We start from the raw sequence: 21,165 nt of genomic DNA, 5'->3' as shown, positions 1-21,165 counted from the left end.
GGAGCATAACTAACTATCTTTCTCAATTAGGCTGCTATGCTCAAGTACAATTTTGAGATACTACTTTACTTGAGAGTAGAAAATCTTTCCACTCTCCACTGCATTTATTTGACGGTTGTTATTTTAGAGGTGGGCTTTTTCCACAGACACATAAGACACCCAGCAGTAAGCAAAGTATTGTAAGTATTGTAATAACAAAATGTAATGGAGCTGCATCAATTTTAGGGTCCTGTTATTACACTACTCACTGAGACACATGAAACAGTAGTTAACTGCCACTTATACCAACAAGTATGATACATGACACGATCATGGTAAATGCTACAACCTAATTTAACAGTATTCCAGATATTCAGCAAACTGACTCAATAATGGTAATTACAGATTAATATCTATCTTAATGTTAGATAACTTAAAATAGCATTATCACCATGCCCCTGATAATACCAGACCAAATATTACTGAATTTGTTTGAAAGCTTAATTTTTTATTAGTGAGGAAAAATTTATTAATATTTCAAAAGTTATGGTTTCGCCTTAATATCTCATTAATCATTAACTTAAAGGTGCAGTCTGTAGAATTCAGTAGGATCCAGCAGAACGGACTTGGCAGAAATGGAATATCCATTACATGTTTTAATTAGTGTACAGTCAGGTCCACAAAGAATCTCCGCCCACAGAATTCCGATGACACTTCCTCAGATTTTCCACCAACAAAGATACTGCTTGTGAAACATGCAAAATTAAAATTACTTTTCCCCACATTCAATCCTGTGTTCCTGTGTTAATTACTTATTTGTCTCTTAATATATGCCAAATATTTCATAAAATCTGTATTTTTTACATTATTACGTTTTTTTCCTGTAAAATAGTTTCAAATGTGTGCTCATAATGTGTCAGAGGCTTTTACAAAGGTTCAACCAATCAAATGTGACTTTGTGTAAGTAGCTGGCCACACTTGGCATACAAAACCGCACGTCACTATCTGTGAGTCATAGTAGTTAACAGAGCAATATGAGCACAGACAGGAAGAGATAAGTGTTTTGATATCAGTGGGCAAAAACGTGTTTTCATTCCCAGAACAATGTGTCTGAGCTCTAATTAACTGAAAACAATCTTTCTTATCTGAAATGAATGTTTTCTATCACTTTAAAAGCAAAAAACATTCAGCAGGTCTGATAATCACCTGAAAATAAGAGTCCACATACACGCTTGCAGACACAACACACCCAGTTTACTACGTGAAACACTTACTGATCCTAACCCCGCCCCCCCCCCCCCCCCCCCCATGCCTAAATGGTGTAGATACTGTGGGTCTGCAGATATGCCTACTTGTCCCCTTCTATGGAGCCTGCCATGTTACACCACCATGTTTCTACAGTAGCCCAGAACGGACAAACCAAACAGACTCTGGTGAGGGCATTTCACGTTTTGTAAGTTTTACAGCCACAGCCACCAATCTGTACCCTCACCACTAGATGCCACTAATTCTTACACACTGGTCCTTTAAAATGTATGGAAATATTCTACCAAATTATCATTTGTGAATAATAAATCGTGTGTAATATAGTTTTGCACAAAAAAAAAGACATCTCTTCTTTCTCCCTCATTAAAAACTCCAGAATCTATGAATATGAAAATACTGTTTGTTTTAAAAGATGTCTCCTTCTTCAACGGAAAGTTCATTCTTAGTTTTTGTGCACTGGAGGTTTCAAGTTTCCACATCACACTTGTGCAAGTTGAATATTGGACCATAATTGGCTCCATAATAGTTGTGATGTCACAAATCATACCCATAGTTACCATGCTTTAAATACAATTTTCATTGAGTACAGATAGTCTTTCCATATTCAGCAGATGAATGTGACAACAACCTTCTAGTGTCAAACTCTGCACATACATCATTCTGCACAGAGAAGCTCAAACATCCAACTGTAGAAACAAGTAGAAAAACACATTTTTGAGAGAAGGGGGACTTTAAGTAAAACTGTTACTTGAAATAAAATATTTTTACAGCTTGGCACTGCTGTTTATCATTAAAGGATAAATACATCTCCTACCATTGTACACAAGAATGACAGTGTGAACATCTAATTACAATCCTCACATAGTCACTATCACTCACATAGTGATTACTGCTCAGATAGTATATCACAGTCAGTGGTGGTGACTCTCTTCCAAGATTGAGCACAATGTTTTTGCTGTCAGCAACCTAGAAGAAGACACCATGGATGATAATCACAAAGAGAAGATGGACGGTGACCATGAGCACAAGAGGCCTCCAATTAAGTTGAACTGCTCACAACAGCCACACTTCACACTTCACACTTACACATACAGAGGTTTTAATTGAGGCACAGAACACAGTTTACAGAGTCAGTTTTTTTGTGGATTTGACATCACTTTTATTAGTGTCTGTAAATTCCTATGGGTCAGCATTAAGCAGAGCAGCAGGCAGTGTCTGTGCATGCAGCCTTGAGCCGAGCGTAAGCATCGACTGGGCAGGAAACAATGACATCAGGGAGAGAGGAAAAGAGAGGAAGAGAGTTGGGGGAGGGAAGGCGAGAGTAAGAGTGAGAGAAAAATGCTGTATTCCAGCAGGCTCACTAGGTACAAATGGAAACAGATTTATAAAACCCCATCCTGCACTATTCTGTTCATTCTCACTAGGCACATGGTTACTGAAACACTCCTGCAGGATACCTGACACATGACTGATGTCTGTGTATTAGATTATTAATCATTTATGAGACTCCTCTGTGATATAACGAAAGATGTGTCATGTATTTGCTCTCTACCGAGACCATGTGCATACTGAGGAATGCTAATAAAACTATTACAGACAGCACAGCACACTATTAGCAGATATGAAATATAGCTCATGGAATTGTGATGTTGACTTGGATTGGTGATAAAAGATTAGCTGAACTATTTTTTCCATCCTGTGTGTGCTGTGATTCAGCAGGTCCACCACAGCCTAGTCATCTGGCTCTGTGGGACGGGAGCCATGAGTTTGATTAAGCACAGATGTCGAAGCACACAGCACCAAGATTCCTTTGGAGGCGTCCCAATATCATTGACCCAGCACCAAAATCCCCCTTTCTCTGATAAACTGCAAGTATTTCAACACTGGAGTGGACCATGGAAACATAGTGCAAGCCCACTTATAACAAATTATGGACAATTGTGCCTCAGTGATGTCTAAGTAATTTGTTTCCCCGTTGAAAAATGAGGCACAGACAGAGAGGCCTGAGAGTTTAAACAGTGTCTGCACAGCAAGCCAATATTAGTGCTCCACCCTAATGATGTTGCACCAGAGGAACATATGAGGGTCACTTAAACTAAACAGCCAAAGAGAGAATAAATAATTATTAGGTTTAAATTTCATTGGAGTTTTAAGTATATTGTCTCATGTAAAACTGAAGCTTAGTGTTCTGTATACATTTATGCATTTTACAACTCTTGCTACACTACTATATAAACCAACCTGTGAATTATGCAACACCTGTGATCTGTAATATGTCAACTCACTGCTTTGGTTTTATTAGTTGTGGATCTAGCAAAGTGTGCACTCTAGTGGCTAAACTGAAGAACAGCAATGTCAGAGACCCACAACAAACCACATCTGTTTCCCAACTCCAGGTTACATAAGCAGAAGATGAATATGTGGTTTGTTCATACGGGAAAAGTGATCAAATAAAATTACTCAGAACTAATCAGCATGCAAAACTGAAACACTTGAGTTATGGGTGTGCTATTGATGCATAATATTGTTCAACAATGTTTTGCAATAATAAAAAAGGCACAATACAATTCACAAAAAACATTTCTAATTGAGGAGAGAAGATGGTAAGATCTTAGGAAATATATGTAATAAATACAAATGATTAGATTAACGCATTAGTAATCTTACAGAAAATTAGTCAACTTTTTTGATTTTGTTGGAATTGTTTAGTTCCATTATCGACAAAAAATGCCAAATATTCTTTGGTTGAAGAGCATCTCAAATCTGACAATCTGCTTCTTTCCTGTTTTACATCCAAGTAAATAGTAAATTATTTGTTTTTGATCTGGTTTCCTGTCAAAACTAGCAATTTGAAAATTACACCTTGAGCTCTGTATAATTGGATTTTTCAGTATTTTCTGACATTTAGATTGAACGATTAATCAAAGTATAGATACATTTTTAAAACGCTGACTTAAATGAACTCTGTTACACTAATTTGGAAACATTATACTTTGAATCAAAGGGTATAATGTTAGTATGCAGTATGGAACAGGGACATTGTACACAGCAGTACAATTATACAACAATACAAACAGAGAAACAGTCATTTTTAAACAGCATTTATTTAGCTTTCTCCATACAATACATTTAATGTACAACAGCACATACTGTATTCTGAAATAACTCTCAATATAAAATAGGGCTTCTACAATCAAGGTACAGTCATAAAATGCTCTGAGGGACATGACGATGACGGCAACAGTAAAACACCTTCATATAAAGCGCAGGATATTGAGAGAAGTGATTGTATTTGCCGAGCTGCTGCTGTGGGAAGCAGAACTTCAGACCACACCTCTCAGAGCATCCGACATCCTGCAAGAACCCGTTTTTCTTTTCTTTTTTTTTTTTTTTAACTCTCTTGGTTCTGGTTTCACAACTGAGGAGATACCAAAAAAAAAAAAAAAAAAATGATGATCAACAGATCAAAAGATATGATCTATTACAACTGCTGAAAATATAACTTTTGGTAATATGAGAGGATAAATCAGGCCTTGTTTGGATACTTAATATATACCAAGGTCAAAGCATACACAGTATAATGGCTGCTAATCAAGCCTATATCTTTACAATCATATATTGAACTGTTTGTTTGTGACCGTAGCTGTAAAGACTTGATTGTTTGAGTGTTTTCCTGACATCAAACACTTAAAACACAGCAAAAGTATACTGTACTATCACTGAAGCCACAAGAAAACCAGCTCATTTCAACATGGTAACATCAGCCAATTATAGATTGATTTTTAAAAGGATTTCTTTATCTGCAGATGTGCATCAGAGCATGTGTGGGCCTATAATAGTGTCTATAAATGTGTCTTTAAATAGTATACACATAACATTGACCAGCTTTTTGTGTTAGTTTGCTATTACATAGTGCTTCAGGTGTTGAATATACACATTATATAACATATCCAATTTGTATGAGAGAAGGCCTAAGTACAAGGAAACGTAAAAAGATAAGAGTCTGACTGAGAGGCCAAAAACATCAGGAGAGAGAGAGAAAGGAGAGATTTGTCTCAAGTCTTGAGGTAAGCAATGTGTTTCAGTATAATGCCCTACAGACAATCATACAGTTACAATCATTAATTCTCTATATACAAACTTCCTGATTTACATACACTGTACTGCTCCTCAGTTTAAAATTTAATAAAAACTAAATGTAAGATCGTATCTGTGGTGCAATTCATTAAGAGCGAGGAGGGGAGTCTGACTTCACGAAGCCTGTATTAATGGTGGGTGATACTGAACGTTTATGGCTATTGAAGATGGCCTGTTTCCTCTTGCATACGTCACACATACTATCAAATATCTACAACAGTGCAAATTTTCCTGATCGATCAAAACTCTTGCAAACAATTGGCAACACTACATCAGCTCATTTTTCTCAAAGTTATACGATGGAGATGGCGTGGGAACAACTATCTGAGTAGATGTTGACATTGAAAATTTACATATTTTAGTAATATGTATCCATTAGGCCTGCATGTTTTTAGGGGTCACATCAACTCAGTTTAATGCCTTATATGAATGGAGGAAGTCTACTGTGGCACGGTGGCTCAAATAAAAGAAGAAGAAAAAAAAACAAAACAGGAAGTGAGCACTCCACCCCACATGGCTCCACTGGATGTAGGCACCGTTTTTACTGTTACCTTCTTAGAAGACAAGGTTGAGCTCAATAACACGTCATCCCACATCTCTCCAAGACATATGTCCAACAGCTGCGCCACCTAAACGTGTGTCTAATGACGGAGGCTTTAATGCAAAGATGAAATGAATGTGCTATAGTAGTAACAGTTTGCGCACTGGTCGACACTACAGACTGTAACTGAGACGTGACATCAACAAGCTTTACGAAGAGGAGGAGGCTATAGGATGCTACAGTACTAGTGCTACCTGAACATGCTACAGATTGAGACTACAACAATGGGAGACGGTTTCACATTAGCACAAAGCAGGAACCAGCTTTGCTGAGGAGCTCTACCCATTCTAGGCCACAGAGTCGCTGAAACCAGATGTATCCAGAACCTGTTTTTAAAAAGGCAAACAAAAAGATGTGTTGTTTGTTTTAGGAGAAATCTTGCCCTCTGAAATTCTATGTACCGTTTTGAAATGACTAAAGTACCGTCTTTGCAGCTTGATGGATCAAGTACTTAGTAAAGCTGGCTTATTGTGTGCAGAGGAAAGCACCCCATCTGTAGTCAGTTTCTGTCATACGACACACACACACACACTCACTCACACACACACACACACACACACACACACACACACTCGCTTCCACAAGCGCACAAACCCTGAAGTTAGAAACGATTTCTATCGTCACACAGCACTATCGTTTTGATTATCATTGAGTTAGAGCTGGGATTGCATACTGTACCATACATCTCCAAAGAGAGGCACCCTTCATCAATATCAGCTCATTCATTTCACCACACACAAGCCTGCACGCACGCACACACACACTTACTGGAATAAATTTTCAACTTTTCCAAAAAAAAAAAAAAAAAAGAAAAAAAAGAAGAAAAAAGAAGAAGAAATTACAATCACATGCTTTATAACGGAATGTAGAGAAAGCTCATACCAGACCTTCGACTTTAGCCGGGACCACGCCAAGCACACAGACTCTGTTATGAAGTATCTCCTTGGCTTTAACCGCGAAAAGCTGCGAGTGTTCACGAGTCTGAAGATTTTCAGATGTTCTGGTGGAATTTAACAGTGTTAAAAATCCTTCTCACGGTCACTCAGCCATCAGTTTAATAACAAAGTTCTGAAGTGCTTTTATGCATAACTATGAAGTTATGACAGCTGTCCCTACAGAAAGGACTAAAATAGTTATTTTTTAAATTATTTAAAATATATCCCCCCGCGTAAGAGGGAGCTCTGGACCTAGTCTATCAGACCACTTTCAGCTGACACCGACAACTGGCAATGCCACCGTACACCTGGACTGGAGGGCCCTTTCTTGCACATTTTTCACATCTTTCATGACGTATACTTCATTCACGCTCTAATAGAGAATGCAAAGTGATCAGACCTTCAAAGCCAGCTGCATTTGAAGCCTGCTCTGTAAGAGAGAACAGCGTCTCCTGGTGATTTCTGCTCTCCGCTCAAAAGATTCTGTAACTTCTCCGGGTATTATATCTGCTGCTCTCCACTCATGCTAAGAATACCTGCTCTTGTTTGCTCCATGACGGGGTTTGGAACCGGTTAATTTTTTTCTAACCACCCTAAAGTTAACAGAGCGTTTGATAATATGCCTGACGATGACGCTCTTCCGCTGCATTACAGGCTGTTAGCATGCTCGTGTGATGGAGCAGTTTCTTGGAGCGAGAGTGAACGCTGAGCCTTTTAAATAAGTCGCTCCATGCCACGATCCTGCCTCTACAGTGCTGACACACCCTGGCTGAGAGATTCTAGAGACATAAATGTGTACATTGTAGACTTCTATGCCAGTAGAATGACAAGAACATGGCAGCTATTGATTTGGCTACTAAATGCACACAGCAAAGTGCACACATTCACTTTCTTGTTGTTTTATGACATTTTGTGTTTCTGACCTGCATCAGCTCTTTAAATTTGACTGTTAAAAAAAATAAATTAATTACACCCCCCCCCCCACCCCAAAGAAAAATAAACATCATATAACTCTGAAAGACCCCCCAAGCTTCATCTGATCAAAGTGCAGCACCCCAGCATCAGTGGAAGGAGCGGAAGTGTTTGAAGTACAGATAGCAGGTCCTAGATCAGGGTCTGGAGGGTTCTTCTTCTAGCTCTCTGAAAGTAAGCCACTCACAAACAAGACTGCTCACACACACCCAGGAGCACTCACGCACACACACATACGCACGCACACACACACACACACAGACAGACAGAGTCTAGCTTAGATGAGTCTGGCCTCTCCTTCCATGTCTGGCGGTAGATCACACACTCCTGTGAAGTGCATCTCCTTTCCCTTGCTTCCCTGTCCTGTCCCGGTTCTGGCCCTTCGATCCCCCAGGCTGGGAGAGTGCTGTTGGGCCTGAGGGTCTGGCGATGTTCCACGGGGGATTCCACCTGCCCTCCTCTCTTTCAGGAAGACCTCTAGTCGGCGCAGCATCTGCTTGGGGTTCTTTTTGGCAAACAGCTCCACTTCTGAAGGGTTAGAAGAAGAAAAAATGACTATCTGTAATAGTCCTGTGACTCCAATACACACGAAGACTGAGCCAAATTTGAGTTCTGAGATATTGCAAAAATCACCAGTGCAGAGGTATACAAATATTTTTCTTTACCTTTTAGTACAAAGCCAGAGTCAGCAATGGTCTTCTGTTGGGTCTTCCACAGTTGGTAAAGGTGCAGGTACGTGGCAACATAGAACTCATTCAACACACCCACCACTTGTTGACGACGGTTGCACTCCCTGTTAAGACCAAAGGCAGAGAGGAGAGTTGGTGTGAAGTGATACTGTCTGACGCTACAGCAGAAGGTCAGGATGACATAAAACAAAATCAGGGGACGAGTGACTCACTTGGACATGGCTTCCTCTCGAAGTGCTTGCAGGGCGATACGGGTCATGTTGATTGACATCACACTGAATGGAAAGTTCTAAACCAGAATACAACCACAAGGAAACTTAGAGAGGGTCCAAGGGTAGGTGCTGAAAAATGCTAACCTTTATTTGATCCCTGAGGGGAAATTCTCTTATTCGATTTAGTTCCTTCTGCCTCAATTTAATCACTGAATGAGTCAACATTAACACAAAGATAAAACAATCACTTTCATTATCAACTAACAAATAAATGGTTTTGTCTATAAAATAGTGAAAATGACTGCAGTGTGTTGATTATGAAGTGGTGGTACCTGTGTTGGGTGTTGTGATAACTTGTAGATGTCTCTAGCCAATGGTAGAGTCTCTGGATCCATAACAAAGTAGAGAGTATGCATCAGTCCCAGGAAACCAGTACCACGGAGGTCAGTAGCTGGGTCTGTACCTACAGCACAAAAAAACAACCCAAATTAATTCAGTCAGCATATCCCTCTTTGGTGTCAATAACTGTGGATACAGATTTTTTTCTAAATTATTTACAGCATCACTCTACCACACAAAAGCCTTCTTTGAATTCACAACATTTAATACTCTAGAAACTTGTACTGCATTGAAATTGGATAATAAACAATTAAAATCTTTTACGTCATGAAATTAAGGAGCAGTGTAAAAGGTGTTTTACCCTGAAAGCCGATGTTTTCCCAGTGCGACCCAAAGCGAGGACAGTCAAGCCTGCAGCCAAGCAGCCTCTTATAAATGGTCTGTAGGACACGCATGTGAACTGTCTGGCTGTTGTCCACGTGGCCTACAAACAACAAGACACACAAATATGCTTCAGTAAAAAAATCAGTGGTTTAATGGAAACACTCACGAGTTACACCTGGTGGATTATTTCACCACCAGGCGGATTATTTCATCACCAGGCCTGGCCAACACACACTCACACTGTGCGATGGCAAAGACCAGATCCCGTTCCTCCAGGAGTTCCCTGTGCAGTCGCGGTGGTCCGAAGAGGAAGTGTGTGATTGCGGCGAGACCTGTCCTGCGAATGGTTGGCTGGATGTTCTTCTGCAGGTGGGGGTGGAGATGAAAATAGAATACTGCTTTAGAATAAAAGTCATGATCACTACGCCACAGTTTCAATCCAATTACTCTATTTATGGCCGGACTGAGCAACAGGACCAGATGCTTTTTTTCACTTCTCTTTCACATTTTATGGCTCTAGTTTTCCAGCTTTGGGAGGCGACTGCAGATAAAGGCAACACTAGATGTAAGTCTTTCCCTCTCTCACCCACAATCTGTTGATTCTTTATCTCACTGAGCAGTGATCAAGGTCTGTGTTACAGACCTTTAGTTATCATTTCCTCTACTCTATAGGAACATTTTATCATTTATACTTAACCAAGAACCATCCCAGTTTCTGATCTGTTCATTTGTTGTTGTTGGTGTTCACTGTTAATGCTAAGTCAACACTTCCTCCATCTGTTTCATGTTAAAATGCTGCCACCAGTTCCCTTGCCCTTCCAAGATACACAGCTTTTACTGTGAACCATCTGAAGGAAACACTGAGATTCACTGAAAGTGGCTTAACCTTGAGAAAGGACCAAGTTGAATTTCCATTAAAGTGATTCAGAGCAAGAACAATATCTCTGTTCAAAAGACAAACTTTTTGCACCCTTAATCAGGGACAAGCCTTGATTTGCGCCATCATTTAGATAACAGCTTTTATTTAAGAATGTATGGTATGCAGGGTTCCTTACTAGCAAATCCCCGAGGTCTGTGGTCTGGAAGTACTGCAGGGCTTCATTAAAGGAGATGAGCGGGGTTGGGTTTGAGTCCTCTGTGAGAGCTGCAGGATTTTTTCCAAAAAAAAAATATATATTTTTAGCAACAAATTACAGATAACACATTCAAAATCACTAAGTCATGATTATCTTGTACAACAGGTGAAACTACCAGATGTTTCTGACCTGGTTGGATGTTCTCCAGAGCCTCCCACTCCTGTCTGGCCTTTTCCAACTCTGCATTTTCCTCTGTAGAGAAAGAAAAGGTGAGGTAAGAAAACTAATTCAGTTGATATATATGGTAATACTCAAACCTCACAAGCTGCAAGCCTCAAACAGTGTCTTGTCTGCCAAGGGGCTGTGGTGCAATTGCTGACACCCACCCAGTTTATGCCCTGTCATAAATGCTTCCTATCTAACAGATCTGCATCATCCAGAGCACCACTGAGACCCCACTCTACCTCCACGCAGGCAACCTGCACTCCTGAGGGAGGTTTTACCTGCAATAGCTGCCTGGTATCTAGGATACACTCACAAATTCCTGTGGGAAGAGGATGCAAGACAAAGGAGAGGTTGTGTGAGAGTATGTGTGTGTCACCTGCAGGCTTTGGCTGGTCTCCTCCGGCTGCCAGTGTCTGCAGAAGACCATTCTGCTTCAGTGCTGAAATCTGCACAATTACCAAACAAAGGATTATCTTACACACAAAGGGGACCAGAGGATGGTTGTTAAAGTGAGATACTACACATAAATTGTAACTACCGGCAGGGATCTGAGTGATGCGCTGCCATTAGTGTTGTCTTTGACATTATGACCGATAATCAGTCCGTTCATGACCTGAAAAGAAAAAAAAAAAGTTTGAACTGTTTTAAAGGTTTTTCTGGGAAAGAAAATCACATTGAATGAAAATGAGACATAGGTCCCATCAATGAGAAGTGGTCTGTTTTACTGTACTCACAGGCTTATGGTTGGAGTGTCCATTGGTGATCTCCTCTAATGGTTTACATTCATGGGACAAACCATTCAGGCCCTAAGAAGAGGGCAGCAACACAGAGCAGCTGATTACGACATGCACCCAATATAAAAATAGTGCAGCCCTCACTGCTCTAAGACAGGCCATTCATGATCACTGCTTGCCTCATTATTATCTCATTTTTTTTAAAGTCCTAGAATTCCTAATACCAACTTGGAAAACTGAAAAATACTAAGTAAAACAAACCAAACAAACTCCCACAGATGTGTCAGAAGTTGTGCATTTGCAAACACATCTGTTTTACTAGTGTGCTTCCTAAATTTAAGCATTGAAAATAAGGCAATCAAAAAATAAAAAATAAATAAAGAAGTGTGTACCCTCTACCCTCCCAGATACACATGCATTCAAAGACTACATTTACATGCACAAAATATTCCAGTTTTTGTGTTTTTGAAGAAGACAATATTCCTACAAAGCTGTTAACATGACTAATGAAAATTAATTTTCCACTAATATTCCCGACTACATGCAGAGTGCTTTCAGGGTTTCCCTAGCAAGGAGAAAAACATTAGTGAGCTGCTGCCTGATACTTATAAGTGATATGACTGATATTATAAATATATAATTACAGGCCTATTCAGTGCCTGGGTTGTACCATGACGTTTACTACATTGAGTGTTTTTGGTGCATCAAATCAAGTTGTCACCGTCAGTCCATGGCTGCATGTCAGGATAATAACAAATCCACTTCATGAAGAAGGCACGCTCTGTTTTTCCAACCCACCCTGAACAGCTCTCCACTGTCCTCTCATTCCTCTCCTCTTTCTGCCTTCCTGCTCTAGCATATGTCATTTTGCTTGAGCAGGGGTAAATAGGAAAGAGGCTGTGAGTTGTAAACTTTGGTAACAAACCTTACTGAGATGCATATTCTGGATGCACCGTATACCAGTCTAAATAACGCTCATAAAACATGAATATATTGGCACATCCCTCATGCCTTAATTGGAAAATACTTAATTCAGAATATGCTGTTCACATGACCTGCATCCAATTAAGAATATTGTGGAATATGTGGAATATTTGGAATAATAGTGGAATATTAGTGTGCCTGTAAACGTATCCAATGAGCCCTGAGACACAGAGTACTCATCCAAATGTTTACAAAAAAAAGCAATATACAAGGATACAGTCCAGGGACTAAGAGGTAATGTTATGGCTAGAAAACTAAGTTGAGGATAGCTGCCGCCATGGCAACGTGCCAAGCACACCAGACCAGAGATTACAGCTAACACAGAGAGGGAACTGTTGATCTAAACACATGTGACAGAACTGATTCAACAGATGAGCTACTAATTGTTTAACATTAAACAACAGTGCAGTACAGGAAGCATTTCTCTATGATGGTGACAACATCAATATGCCAACAGTAGTAAAGAGAGTCTACTCCTAATTTCTCCACTTACACAGCAGGTGCAGGTTCCTGCTTTAATTGTGTTACATTAATGTAAACAAAAACACTTGAATGACATGAACTGTTTATAACTTTAAGTCCAACTATGAAAGAATAACAATACCTCAGGGTGGGATGTGACATCAATGTCTTCTTCCATTGCATATGAGTGTGTTGGCTGGCAAGCGCGTTCCTGATCCTGGCCTCTAAAGGCTTCTGAAATCACGGACTGAGATGGGGTGATGAGCTGCTGCAAGGACCACCATGGTTTCTGTAGTGCACATGTGTAGTGACTTTCTATTCTTTTACTCTTTTTTTCCTCATATACACAGAGAATCTCAGTCCACAGTCACCAGTAGGATTTCACAAAACTGTTACTGGCAATAGAAACCCATGTTGCACACATGATATCCTCGTTTTCTATGTGACAGCGATGACTGTGTGGTGTTGACAGCAGCCTGGTTTTGGTGGCTACTCCAAAAGTCTAACCTTGAGTGTGTGCGCGAAGAGGAATGTGCAGGTATCAGTCTACAAGAGCTGACTGTAGGCTATCCATCAATACACACATTTCCTGGAAACCTCCCTCCTTCCTCTCCTCCACAGATCTGCTTGGTCAGTGGGTTTACTTCTCAGCCCCATCAGAGGTGCACAAAAGCTGGATGATGACATTTTTCAGGGCTGGGCTCTCCCTGTCCAAGACGCTTCATCCCTTTGGCACTCAAGACAAATCCGAGGAGTACTCAGAGCTACCAGTATAGTTCAATTTACTATTTGCATCTGTGTTATGTCTTCAGTCTCACATAAAACAGCAACACGCAGGTGTTCCGTGAGATGTGGGTCATGGATGGGGTCCTTGTATGGTCAGAGTCCTGAGGAGGGGCAGTCATATGTACACAATATCTGAAAACTAGAACAAAAAATGTATTAAACTACACAAAATTAACAAACATGTCAATAAGCAACACACAAATCCATATTAACATGTGTGGCTATCCAGAAAACAGCACAGAGCTACATATGAGTTGAACTCTCTCACTATTGACAAAAATACTGCTATGAACTTACATCACAGTGCAATAATATTTCTTCTGGTATCATATTTTTATGCGACTAGATTAGCAGAGCAACCTAAATTCACTGCAGGACAGCTAATTAATTAAATTTTACTCAAGTGTGATTAAATTCAAATTTGAGGTACTTATATTTTGAGTCATGCTACTTTAACCTTCTATTATTTACTATAGTTACTATATAGTTAAGTTTGAAACACAACCCGTATAATAAGCTCATGAAGTATGATGCATTTTCTGCTCTATAATTCAATTTAATAAAATGTTGAATTTTGACACTTTCAGTGTATTTGGCTGGTAATACGTGTGTACTCTCACTTGCACAGTATCTTCAATTCAGGAGTATTCTTCCAATGAGGAGGTTTTAAGACACCCTTTCATGTTAATGTATATTGTGTACATTAAAGCAGTGCATATTAAAAGCAGTGTGTCATGACAATATTACAAATTATGCAGAATAAGTTCATGTTTGACAGAGTGACAGTTGTCAAACATACAGCAGCAGCCTGACGTCGCCTGGATAACATTATCTGTAGCAGCCAACAAGCTAGCAACCCCGCAGGCACAAAGACGCAGCTACAGCTTCATTTCTAACCGAGACTGCAACGCCTGCACACACTACATGTCAGCGGGCCTCATTTTGGTGCTTCATAGTTAAACGATTCATGTCATGAAAATTAAGTGCGGTTAAGTAGCTGGGACCTGCCTGCTAACACAAGAAAAGCCAGCTGTCCGGCTAACTAACGGGCTAGCTGTAGCTCTATTGAACTGCAACGGAGATGGAGTCTATGCACAAATGCGACAGCAACATGCGGAGATATCTGCTTTTCTCTTTAAGATATATTAAAAACGCCACAAAACGACGTGTGCCGCGGCATGTCTGCGCATAATATGTGATTTGAAGCATTTAAAAGTACCTCAGTTTCTGATTGTTTCTCCCTCCAATCTCAGCTTCCCTTCCCCCGTCCAGTGGCCACGGTAATTTCAAGTGCATCTTGGGAATTGTGGTTTCCTGTCGGACTCTGGGCTCATTACGTCATCGTTCTCCGGCACAGAGCAGGGAGGCTGTGACCTCCTTTTCAGTCTACAGATAGCCTAATAGCAGCTCAGCAATACATCTTTGCACAAAATACAGTAAAATCTTAATTTCCCTGTTTGTTTGTTTTAATAGATAATTGCGATATTGTGAAAAGGTTAATTTTTCATTTTTTCTGAATTCCTTGGCAAAGTTTGGACAATTCTTGGTGTTCCCCATAAAGTACAAGAATTTTCCTACATTTCTCTCTTACACAGAAAAAAAGCTGATGTTTGAGTTGAATTTCAGTCAAGGACGCACAGATGGATATTGGTTGCGGAAAAAAAAGAAGAAAGATTTAATCAAGGCAGTCATCAGTGCCAGGGATTCTATATGACTGCCAGATAGCTTGTTTTGTCTTCTTGGTCCTATTACACAACTTATCTGCACCGGACAATTTTCCCTTTCCTACCCCAGAATTTCTGCGTTCCTTTTTATTACACAAATAATGGAACAAGATTTCCGAGCATCTACAACTCTTCTCACATCTGCTTATGTTCAGATTTGAGGGATTTCAAGCAGATGTCAATTATTACCCTCTGGAACATTCTTTCACAGAAAAAAAAAGTTTGTTTTGCATTAGTCAAGCCAGCACTTAGAGCTATTCTGCTGAAGTTTGTGTTTTTTAGAGCACGCTGGAGTCAGACTTAACCAAAAAGGGAATTCTTAAAAAAGTGATAAACGGCTACCACTGTTCACAAGCTGCAGTCAGCGCACTTCCTATTTCAACTCAGAAACTTCCCTCAGGCCTCAGTGGTATGACATAATTACATAATTCTGAAGTAATGCTGCTGAATGTCTTGCAGCCGACTTAATCATGTGCGACAGAGATTGAGACCTACACTCCTCAGTTTAGGTAATCCTGGCCCCTGTAGTCTGCACTACATCCAATTAAAAGAGCTGTTGCAAAACATTTTGGATCGATTAAGTCTAAATGAAATAGGAAAAATGTTACACAACTGGCAATGAACAGATTTCCTGTTTGGAATGAAATCCACTGATACTTGATCTCAGGGAATGCGCTGCTGGCTCACACCGAACTGCTCGCTGCTGGGCTCCTCACACATCTGAATGGCCAAACACCTGCTCTCTCTGGCAAACTGTCAGTCCGAAAAACCCATCAAGGAACAGGAAGACATTTTTTATGAGCTTTATTATTCATGGTTTAAAAAAGAACGTTTAAATTCATCCATCTTCTCCCTGCTGAAGTGGAATATTTGTAAAATCACTGTACAGTTTCCAAGAAGGTTTTCTATTCAGTTTTTTGCTTGTGTATGTTCTCCTCTGTATGAGTGAGTTAGTGTGTCTTTATCTTCACAATGAGACAAGTCAAAATGAAATGTTTTATGAAGTTTTATTGAGGTTCTCATGCATCAGGAAAAGACAGAGTAATCATTCTCCTCACTGCTTTTCTTCTTTGCCGAAAGTGTAATAAAAATCATAAAACCATAAATATCAATTGTTTATTCAGTTGGCAGTTGTGTAATGCAATGCAATTGTGCAATATCAATAAATATAACAATGAAATAAAAGTGCATTTTTACAGCAGCAGGATGGACAGTAACTAGGGTGTTATCAGACAGAAACAATGGGCAGTTTATGACATGTTTTATGGCTTAGTGTGTCTGCCAAGGTGGAGTAGAGCAGAAACAATCAAAGCTGGTGTTGGTGGATCAAAATGTCATGACAGACTCTAATAAAAAGGCCAAGAAAAAGACACATTTTCCAATTCAAACCAAGATCTGTCCTCAGATTTTCCAAAAATTTTAGACAAGCATTATTTTCATCTGATCTCCTTCATTTCCTCATGATCGTCTCGTTCACTTAAGCAGATAAAGCAGATTTACATTATTTTCAAATGAGATGGGGTTGCTCCTCTGCTGCTGTCGAGTGCACTGCTGTGCCAAAGCTCAAGAGGCATCTTGTGTCAGCAGGCATGAGCCATCTCCATAGAAACATTATTAGCCATCCTTTGCCTGAGGTGGTTGGCAAAGTCCACCTGTGTCTGAGAGAGCACTTTGTTTATGATTGTCTTTGGGATCCAGCCCTGCAGACGACCAAGACAAAGTCAGTGTTAGATTGAATAGCATGGTGTTTAGTATTGCAGTATTGTCACATACATGTTTATGTTCAATTATTTAACATAGCTGAATGTATTTCAGTGCAATTCAGTGTGGTAAGTGTAAAAAATGCTGAGACGGCTTTTATATACCTTGAGATCTATATTTAGTAACCAGGTGAACTTGGTCTTATTTGGGTCTTCAGGGCAGGGCTTCATAACTATACAGGTGGGCCCGTTCTCCGCTCTGAAAAATGTCATGATCAGTGTTCAGCATCAATTTAAACCACATATCATCCATCCATTGCACACAAACAGTGTGTATCCATATCTCAGATTCATTTACTCCTTACATACGTAAATGTGGTGTGCATCTACCATAACAAGTTAATGATTCTGTGACTCACCTCACCACACCCCTCTGCTCAGGCATATTCGGGTGCTGAGTTGACATTCCAGCCAGGAAGCAGGTGGAGCCTCGACGCTTGGCACAACGAACGCTGACAAAGTCCCTTGGCCCCACAACGTTACCAGGTGTCTCTGCAGCGACCTCATGGGTTATCATGGTGTCCTGGCCAATCTTTTGAAGGATCTGATGAATCCCAATGTGACATTTTAGCAACCTTCTTGCATTGATATGTTTGTATTTGTACATGTTTTATTATTTATGGTATGTAACAGTGAATTTCAAGTAGCAGTATCAATTCACATGCAGACACCAGCTGCCTCTGTCTCACCTTAACTTCTTTGACATTTGGGTTCCACTCCCCCATTTGCTCCATGTTTCCCACCAGCTCCTCGTAAAGACTGTCTTGGTGCTGCTCCAACATCACCTCCAGCTTGAACACCTTCCCAATGTCAGGCAACATCTTACTCAGGACTTTGTCTCCATTTGCCTAAAAGAATGGTGTAACAAAGTACAGAAGAATTCATACAGTAATCTCTCAAATTTGAAACAATATATGTTGGCTATATCTCTTACAAGGTGAATGATTTAACACTTCAGTGAACCATTATTCTGCTTTCTGAGTCCTGTTTTGATACTCACAGCCACAGTTTCAACGGTCCAGCCCTCCTGTTCACCGAGGATGCTGATGGCCTTCTGCAGTGCATTCTCCCCTTGCTTCACATAAGACATCTCCTCCTCGTTGTACCCTTCCTCCTCCTCAATCCGTGAACCTTAAAACAAAACAGCAAGGAACTAAAAACTCACATCAATCTTCAGTTAACTCATAGTGGAGAAGGAGCATTTATAATAATACACTGACTTATCTGTTAACCTATCAACCAAAAATGCTTATAAAGTTTAAGATCTAACATAAAGACTGTTACTCGGCATGGCAGCACTGTTTGAATCCATAAACTGACTCAAGTAACCACGTGTAATAACTCACTGAGAAAGGAGCTTCGTCGGCGGACTTGGCTGATCCACTTACTGGGGCCCGGACCTGCCAGTCTGTTCAGCTCATTGTGAATGGCCACCATTGCATTCTTTCTCAAACCTGGGATACAGAGACAAACAGCCCACAGTTATTACAATGTTAAATCCACTGATTAGATCTGTCTTCTTTGATTCATTCAGCCATTCTGGCTCTGGGCTCCGTGCAGAACTCCACTGAGAAAATGTGCATTTTTAAACCTAATGTAAAACAGAAAGAAAAGCAGGTCAAGGCAAGAATATCTTAATGTCTCTCACTCACCTGTCATGTTCCTCATGTGCCGGTAGGAGATGCCAGCACACAGTTTGAAGGTTGCAGGCAGCATTTTCTGACACAAGAGTTTCTTGCAGCTTTAAGAGAACTAGAAAACTTGAAAAGCAAATGAGATTCAAAAATCTGGCTTAGTTGTAAATCTTAGAGAGAAGAGGACAAGCGGATGAGAGTGCAGAGAGGACTTCTGAGAGGATTTCTGTCTGTAGACGATTGAACGTGTCTGTATATATAAGAGCTCTGCACACAAGGCCGCCGTGCTATCACCACGTAGATAAACACACACACATCACTTCACTGTTCCAATGGCCATGTCGCCAAGGTTGCCTCCCGGACACGACGAGCATGTCTCAGACTCTCACAAACACTGTGTCAGATAACGTTCAGTGCCCAGGCCGCTGTATTGCTCACACTGACACACATAAAAACACAGCCTCTCTTCAGTGATGACAGTGCCAAAAGAGAGGTCAGTGTGAGAGACCCTGAGTGACTCATCCGTCCCTTCATGGTCCATTACAGCCTAAACACTCACAGGAATTTCAGGGCAAAAAATGTTCCATTGAGTTTGGCTCGCTTCTTCCCCTCAATTATGATTGATATCTTGTTTTGAGCTAGAAGTATATCTCAAGTACCCATACTTTGCATTCTTTCATCATCTTCATCTAATTACTTTTTGAAAGAATCGCTTATAAATACAGTATGAGTTTGAGCTGCTGACATGTTTCTGAAATGCTACTGAAATTGACAAATGAAAAAGATCAAACATCAAATAAAGCATGAAATATTTCTTTATTCAGTGACACAACATGATGTATGATATGATATATGGTCATTTCCATCTAATTGCCACCTTTACTAAATTTGCAAGCCCAGTTTATGGCAAAGATGAAGGTTGACACTTTAATATTTTTCTAAATATTGGCTTTTTATAAGGTCAGACAATAAGAGGAAAGTATTTGAACTGTGTGACTCTGAACAAAGGGGAAGTAAAGCCAGTGTCAAGAAAACATAAGGGTTAAAGGTGAATCCAAAAACTATGTAACAGTAATAAGAAACAAAGTTAACACTGAGGAACTGGTTAGATACATTTTTGTTACATACTGTATCATTGTAACAATGCATTTGCAAGACAGTGATACTGTAGGGCATTGCAGTCATCAAGCATGTACAGCATACTGAGCCAATCTATCCTGGATACATAAATGTTAAATGAAACTACTCAGTGAGGGTTTATTATTGTCCAAAAGCAGCTCTGTCATGGTTTCCATGGCAGTCAGACTTGTCAAAAACATCACATTTCATAATGCCAACATCTTAACATCAACTTCACGATTGTGCTTCAGCCTTTTCCTGTCTAAGATTGAATCACAGTCTGGAAAAATCTTGCTTCATCATCAAACAACACACCAAGATCTGTTAATAACATGTTTTGTCAAGCAACTCACATGTTTTGACAACCTTCCTCAGTCCGTCCAAGCAAAATCCAAATTATCTAACAGCAATATTGCCTCAGCGAGTTGCGCGTCAGACACACACTCAGAGTCAACAGTGTTCATGACCACAGGAATGGAAACCTGTCAAGAGAGTAGCAGGCTATCTGATAAGTGAACAGAAAAGGGCACAGAAAAAACAGGAACAGATTCATAAATCCCAAAGAAAGACTGAAGTCACCTTAACCTGCAACCTTGTGTCCCTCTGTGTGGAGAGCAGGAATTACCCATCATTCCCTCTGGCCTTCTGCAGGGTGGGTCATTTCATTTAAAATGGGAACACACGGGCCTAGTACTATGTGACCCATTACTAAGACACAGTGGACAGACCAGACACCCACGTCTCTTGTACTGTAAAGCTCATTTTTCTGAGATAATGAATTAGGAGCTAAAGTGGGTCATATTCCTATTTCTAATGGCGGCCTATTTGACGAGCAGCATTATGTTTTAATGAGCTTCAGTCCTGGGGCAAAAAGCATTTCTCAAATGTAGATCCCAGTCTGAAAAAGATCTAAGAACCATAGAAGGTTAAAGAGTGTCTCCTGTAGAAAAGTATATCTGAAAACCACTAAACTTTATATGTGTAGAAGACAATCATTACTGAATGATAATGTGTATCATAAACTTTTTGGATTTTTCTTGGATTTCTCATATAGAGTGTGCTTAAATAACAGTTTTTAAGGTATCTAAATAGCTTCAAGATAAAATAAAGGTTTGTATCCATCCTTTTGAATGGTCTGATTTTTACA

At 40.0% G+C, this 21,165-nt stretch overlaps 2 protein-coding genes across 2 annotated transcripts; both read right to left on the bottom strand.

Annotated features, from left to right (window-relative positions):
- Nucleotides 1–4,330: 4,330 nt before the first annotated feature.
- elmod3 (ELMO/CED-12 domain containing 3) lies at nt 4,331–15,072 on the bottom strand. The gene is made up of 13 exons (XM_053324796.1): nt 15,001–15,072; nt 13,138–13,920; nt 11,550–11,621; nt 11,354–11,428; nt 11,192–11,261; nt 10,780–10,842; nt 10,570–10,658; nt 9,754–9,877; nt 9,492–9,614; nt 9,124–9,254; nt 8,792–8,868; nt 8,556–8,683; nt 4,331–8,418 (listed from the first exon to the last, which is right to left on the bottom strand). The coding sequence occupies exons 2-13, from the start codon at nt 13,171–13,173 to the stop codon at nt 8,168–8,170; spliced, it is 1,239 nt and encodes a 412-aa protein (XP_053180771.1). The 5' UTR covers nt 13,174–13,920; nt 15,001–15,072; the 3' UTR covers nt 4,331–8,167.
- Nucleotides 15,073–17,085: 2,013 nt separating this feature from the next.
- On the bottom strand, nt 17,086–18,981 carry star (steroidogenic acute regulatory protein). Its single transcript, XM_053325114.1, has 7 exons — nt 18,918–18,981; nt 18,612–18,719; nt 18,266–18,396; nt 17,955–18,113; nt 17,625–17,809; nt 17,371–17,464; nt 17,086–17,205 (listed from the first exon to the last, which is right to left on the bottom strand). Exons 1-7 carry the CDS (start codon nt 18,979–18,981, stop codon nt 17,086–17,088), a joined length of 861 nt encoding a protein of 286 aa, XP_053181089.1.
- Nucleotides 18,982–21,165: the final 2,184 nt, after the last annotated feature.

Source organism: Scomber japonicus, chromosome 9 (assembly GCF_027409825.1).
Source record: "Scomber japonicus isolate fScoJap1 chromosome 9, fScoJap1.pri, whole genome shotgun sequence".
NCBI classification, from domain to species: domain Eukaryota; kingdom Metazoa; phylum Chordata; class Actinopteri; order Scombriformes; family Scombridae; genus Scomber; species Scomber japonicus.
This window is presented reverse-complemented; position numbering and strand designations above follow the sequence as displayed.

Coding starts and splice junctions, on each gene's coding strand:
- elmod3 (XM_053324796.1), bottom strand. CDS start 13,173: ATGGAAGAAGACATTGATGTCACATCCCACCCTGAG. Junction 9,255..9,491: donor GGAAAACATCGGCTTTCAGG/GTAAAACACCTT, acceptor TTTGTGCTGTAG/GTACAGACCCAGCTACTGAC. Junction 8,419..8,555: donor CTCTGGCTTTGTACTAAAAG/GTAAAGAAAAAT, acceptor CTAACCCTTCAG/AAGTGGAGCTGTTTGCCAAA.
- star (XM_053325114.1), bottom strand. CDS start 18,981: ATGCTGCCTGCAACCTTCAAACTGTGTGCTGGCATCTCCTACCGGCAC. Junction 18,114..18,265: donor GGACCGTTGAAACTGTGGCT/GTGAGTATCAAA, acceptor CCATTCTTTTAG/GCAAATGGAGACAAAGTCCT. Junction 17,206..17,370: donor TACTAAATATAGATCTCAAG/GTATATAAAAGC, acceptor GGTCGTCTGCAG/GGCTGGATCCCAAAGACAAT.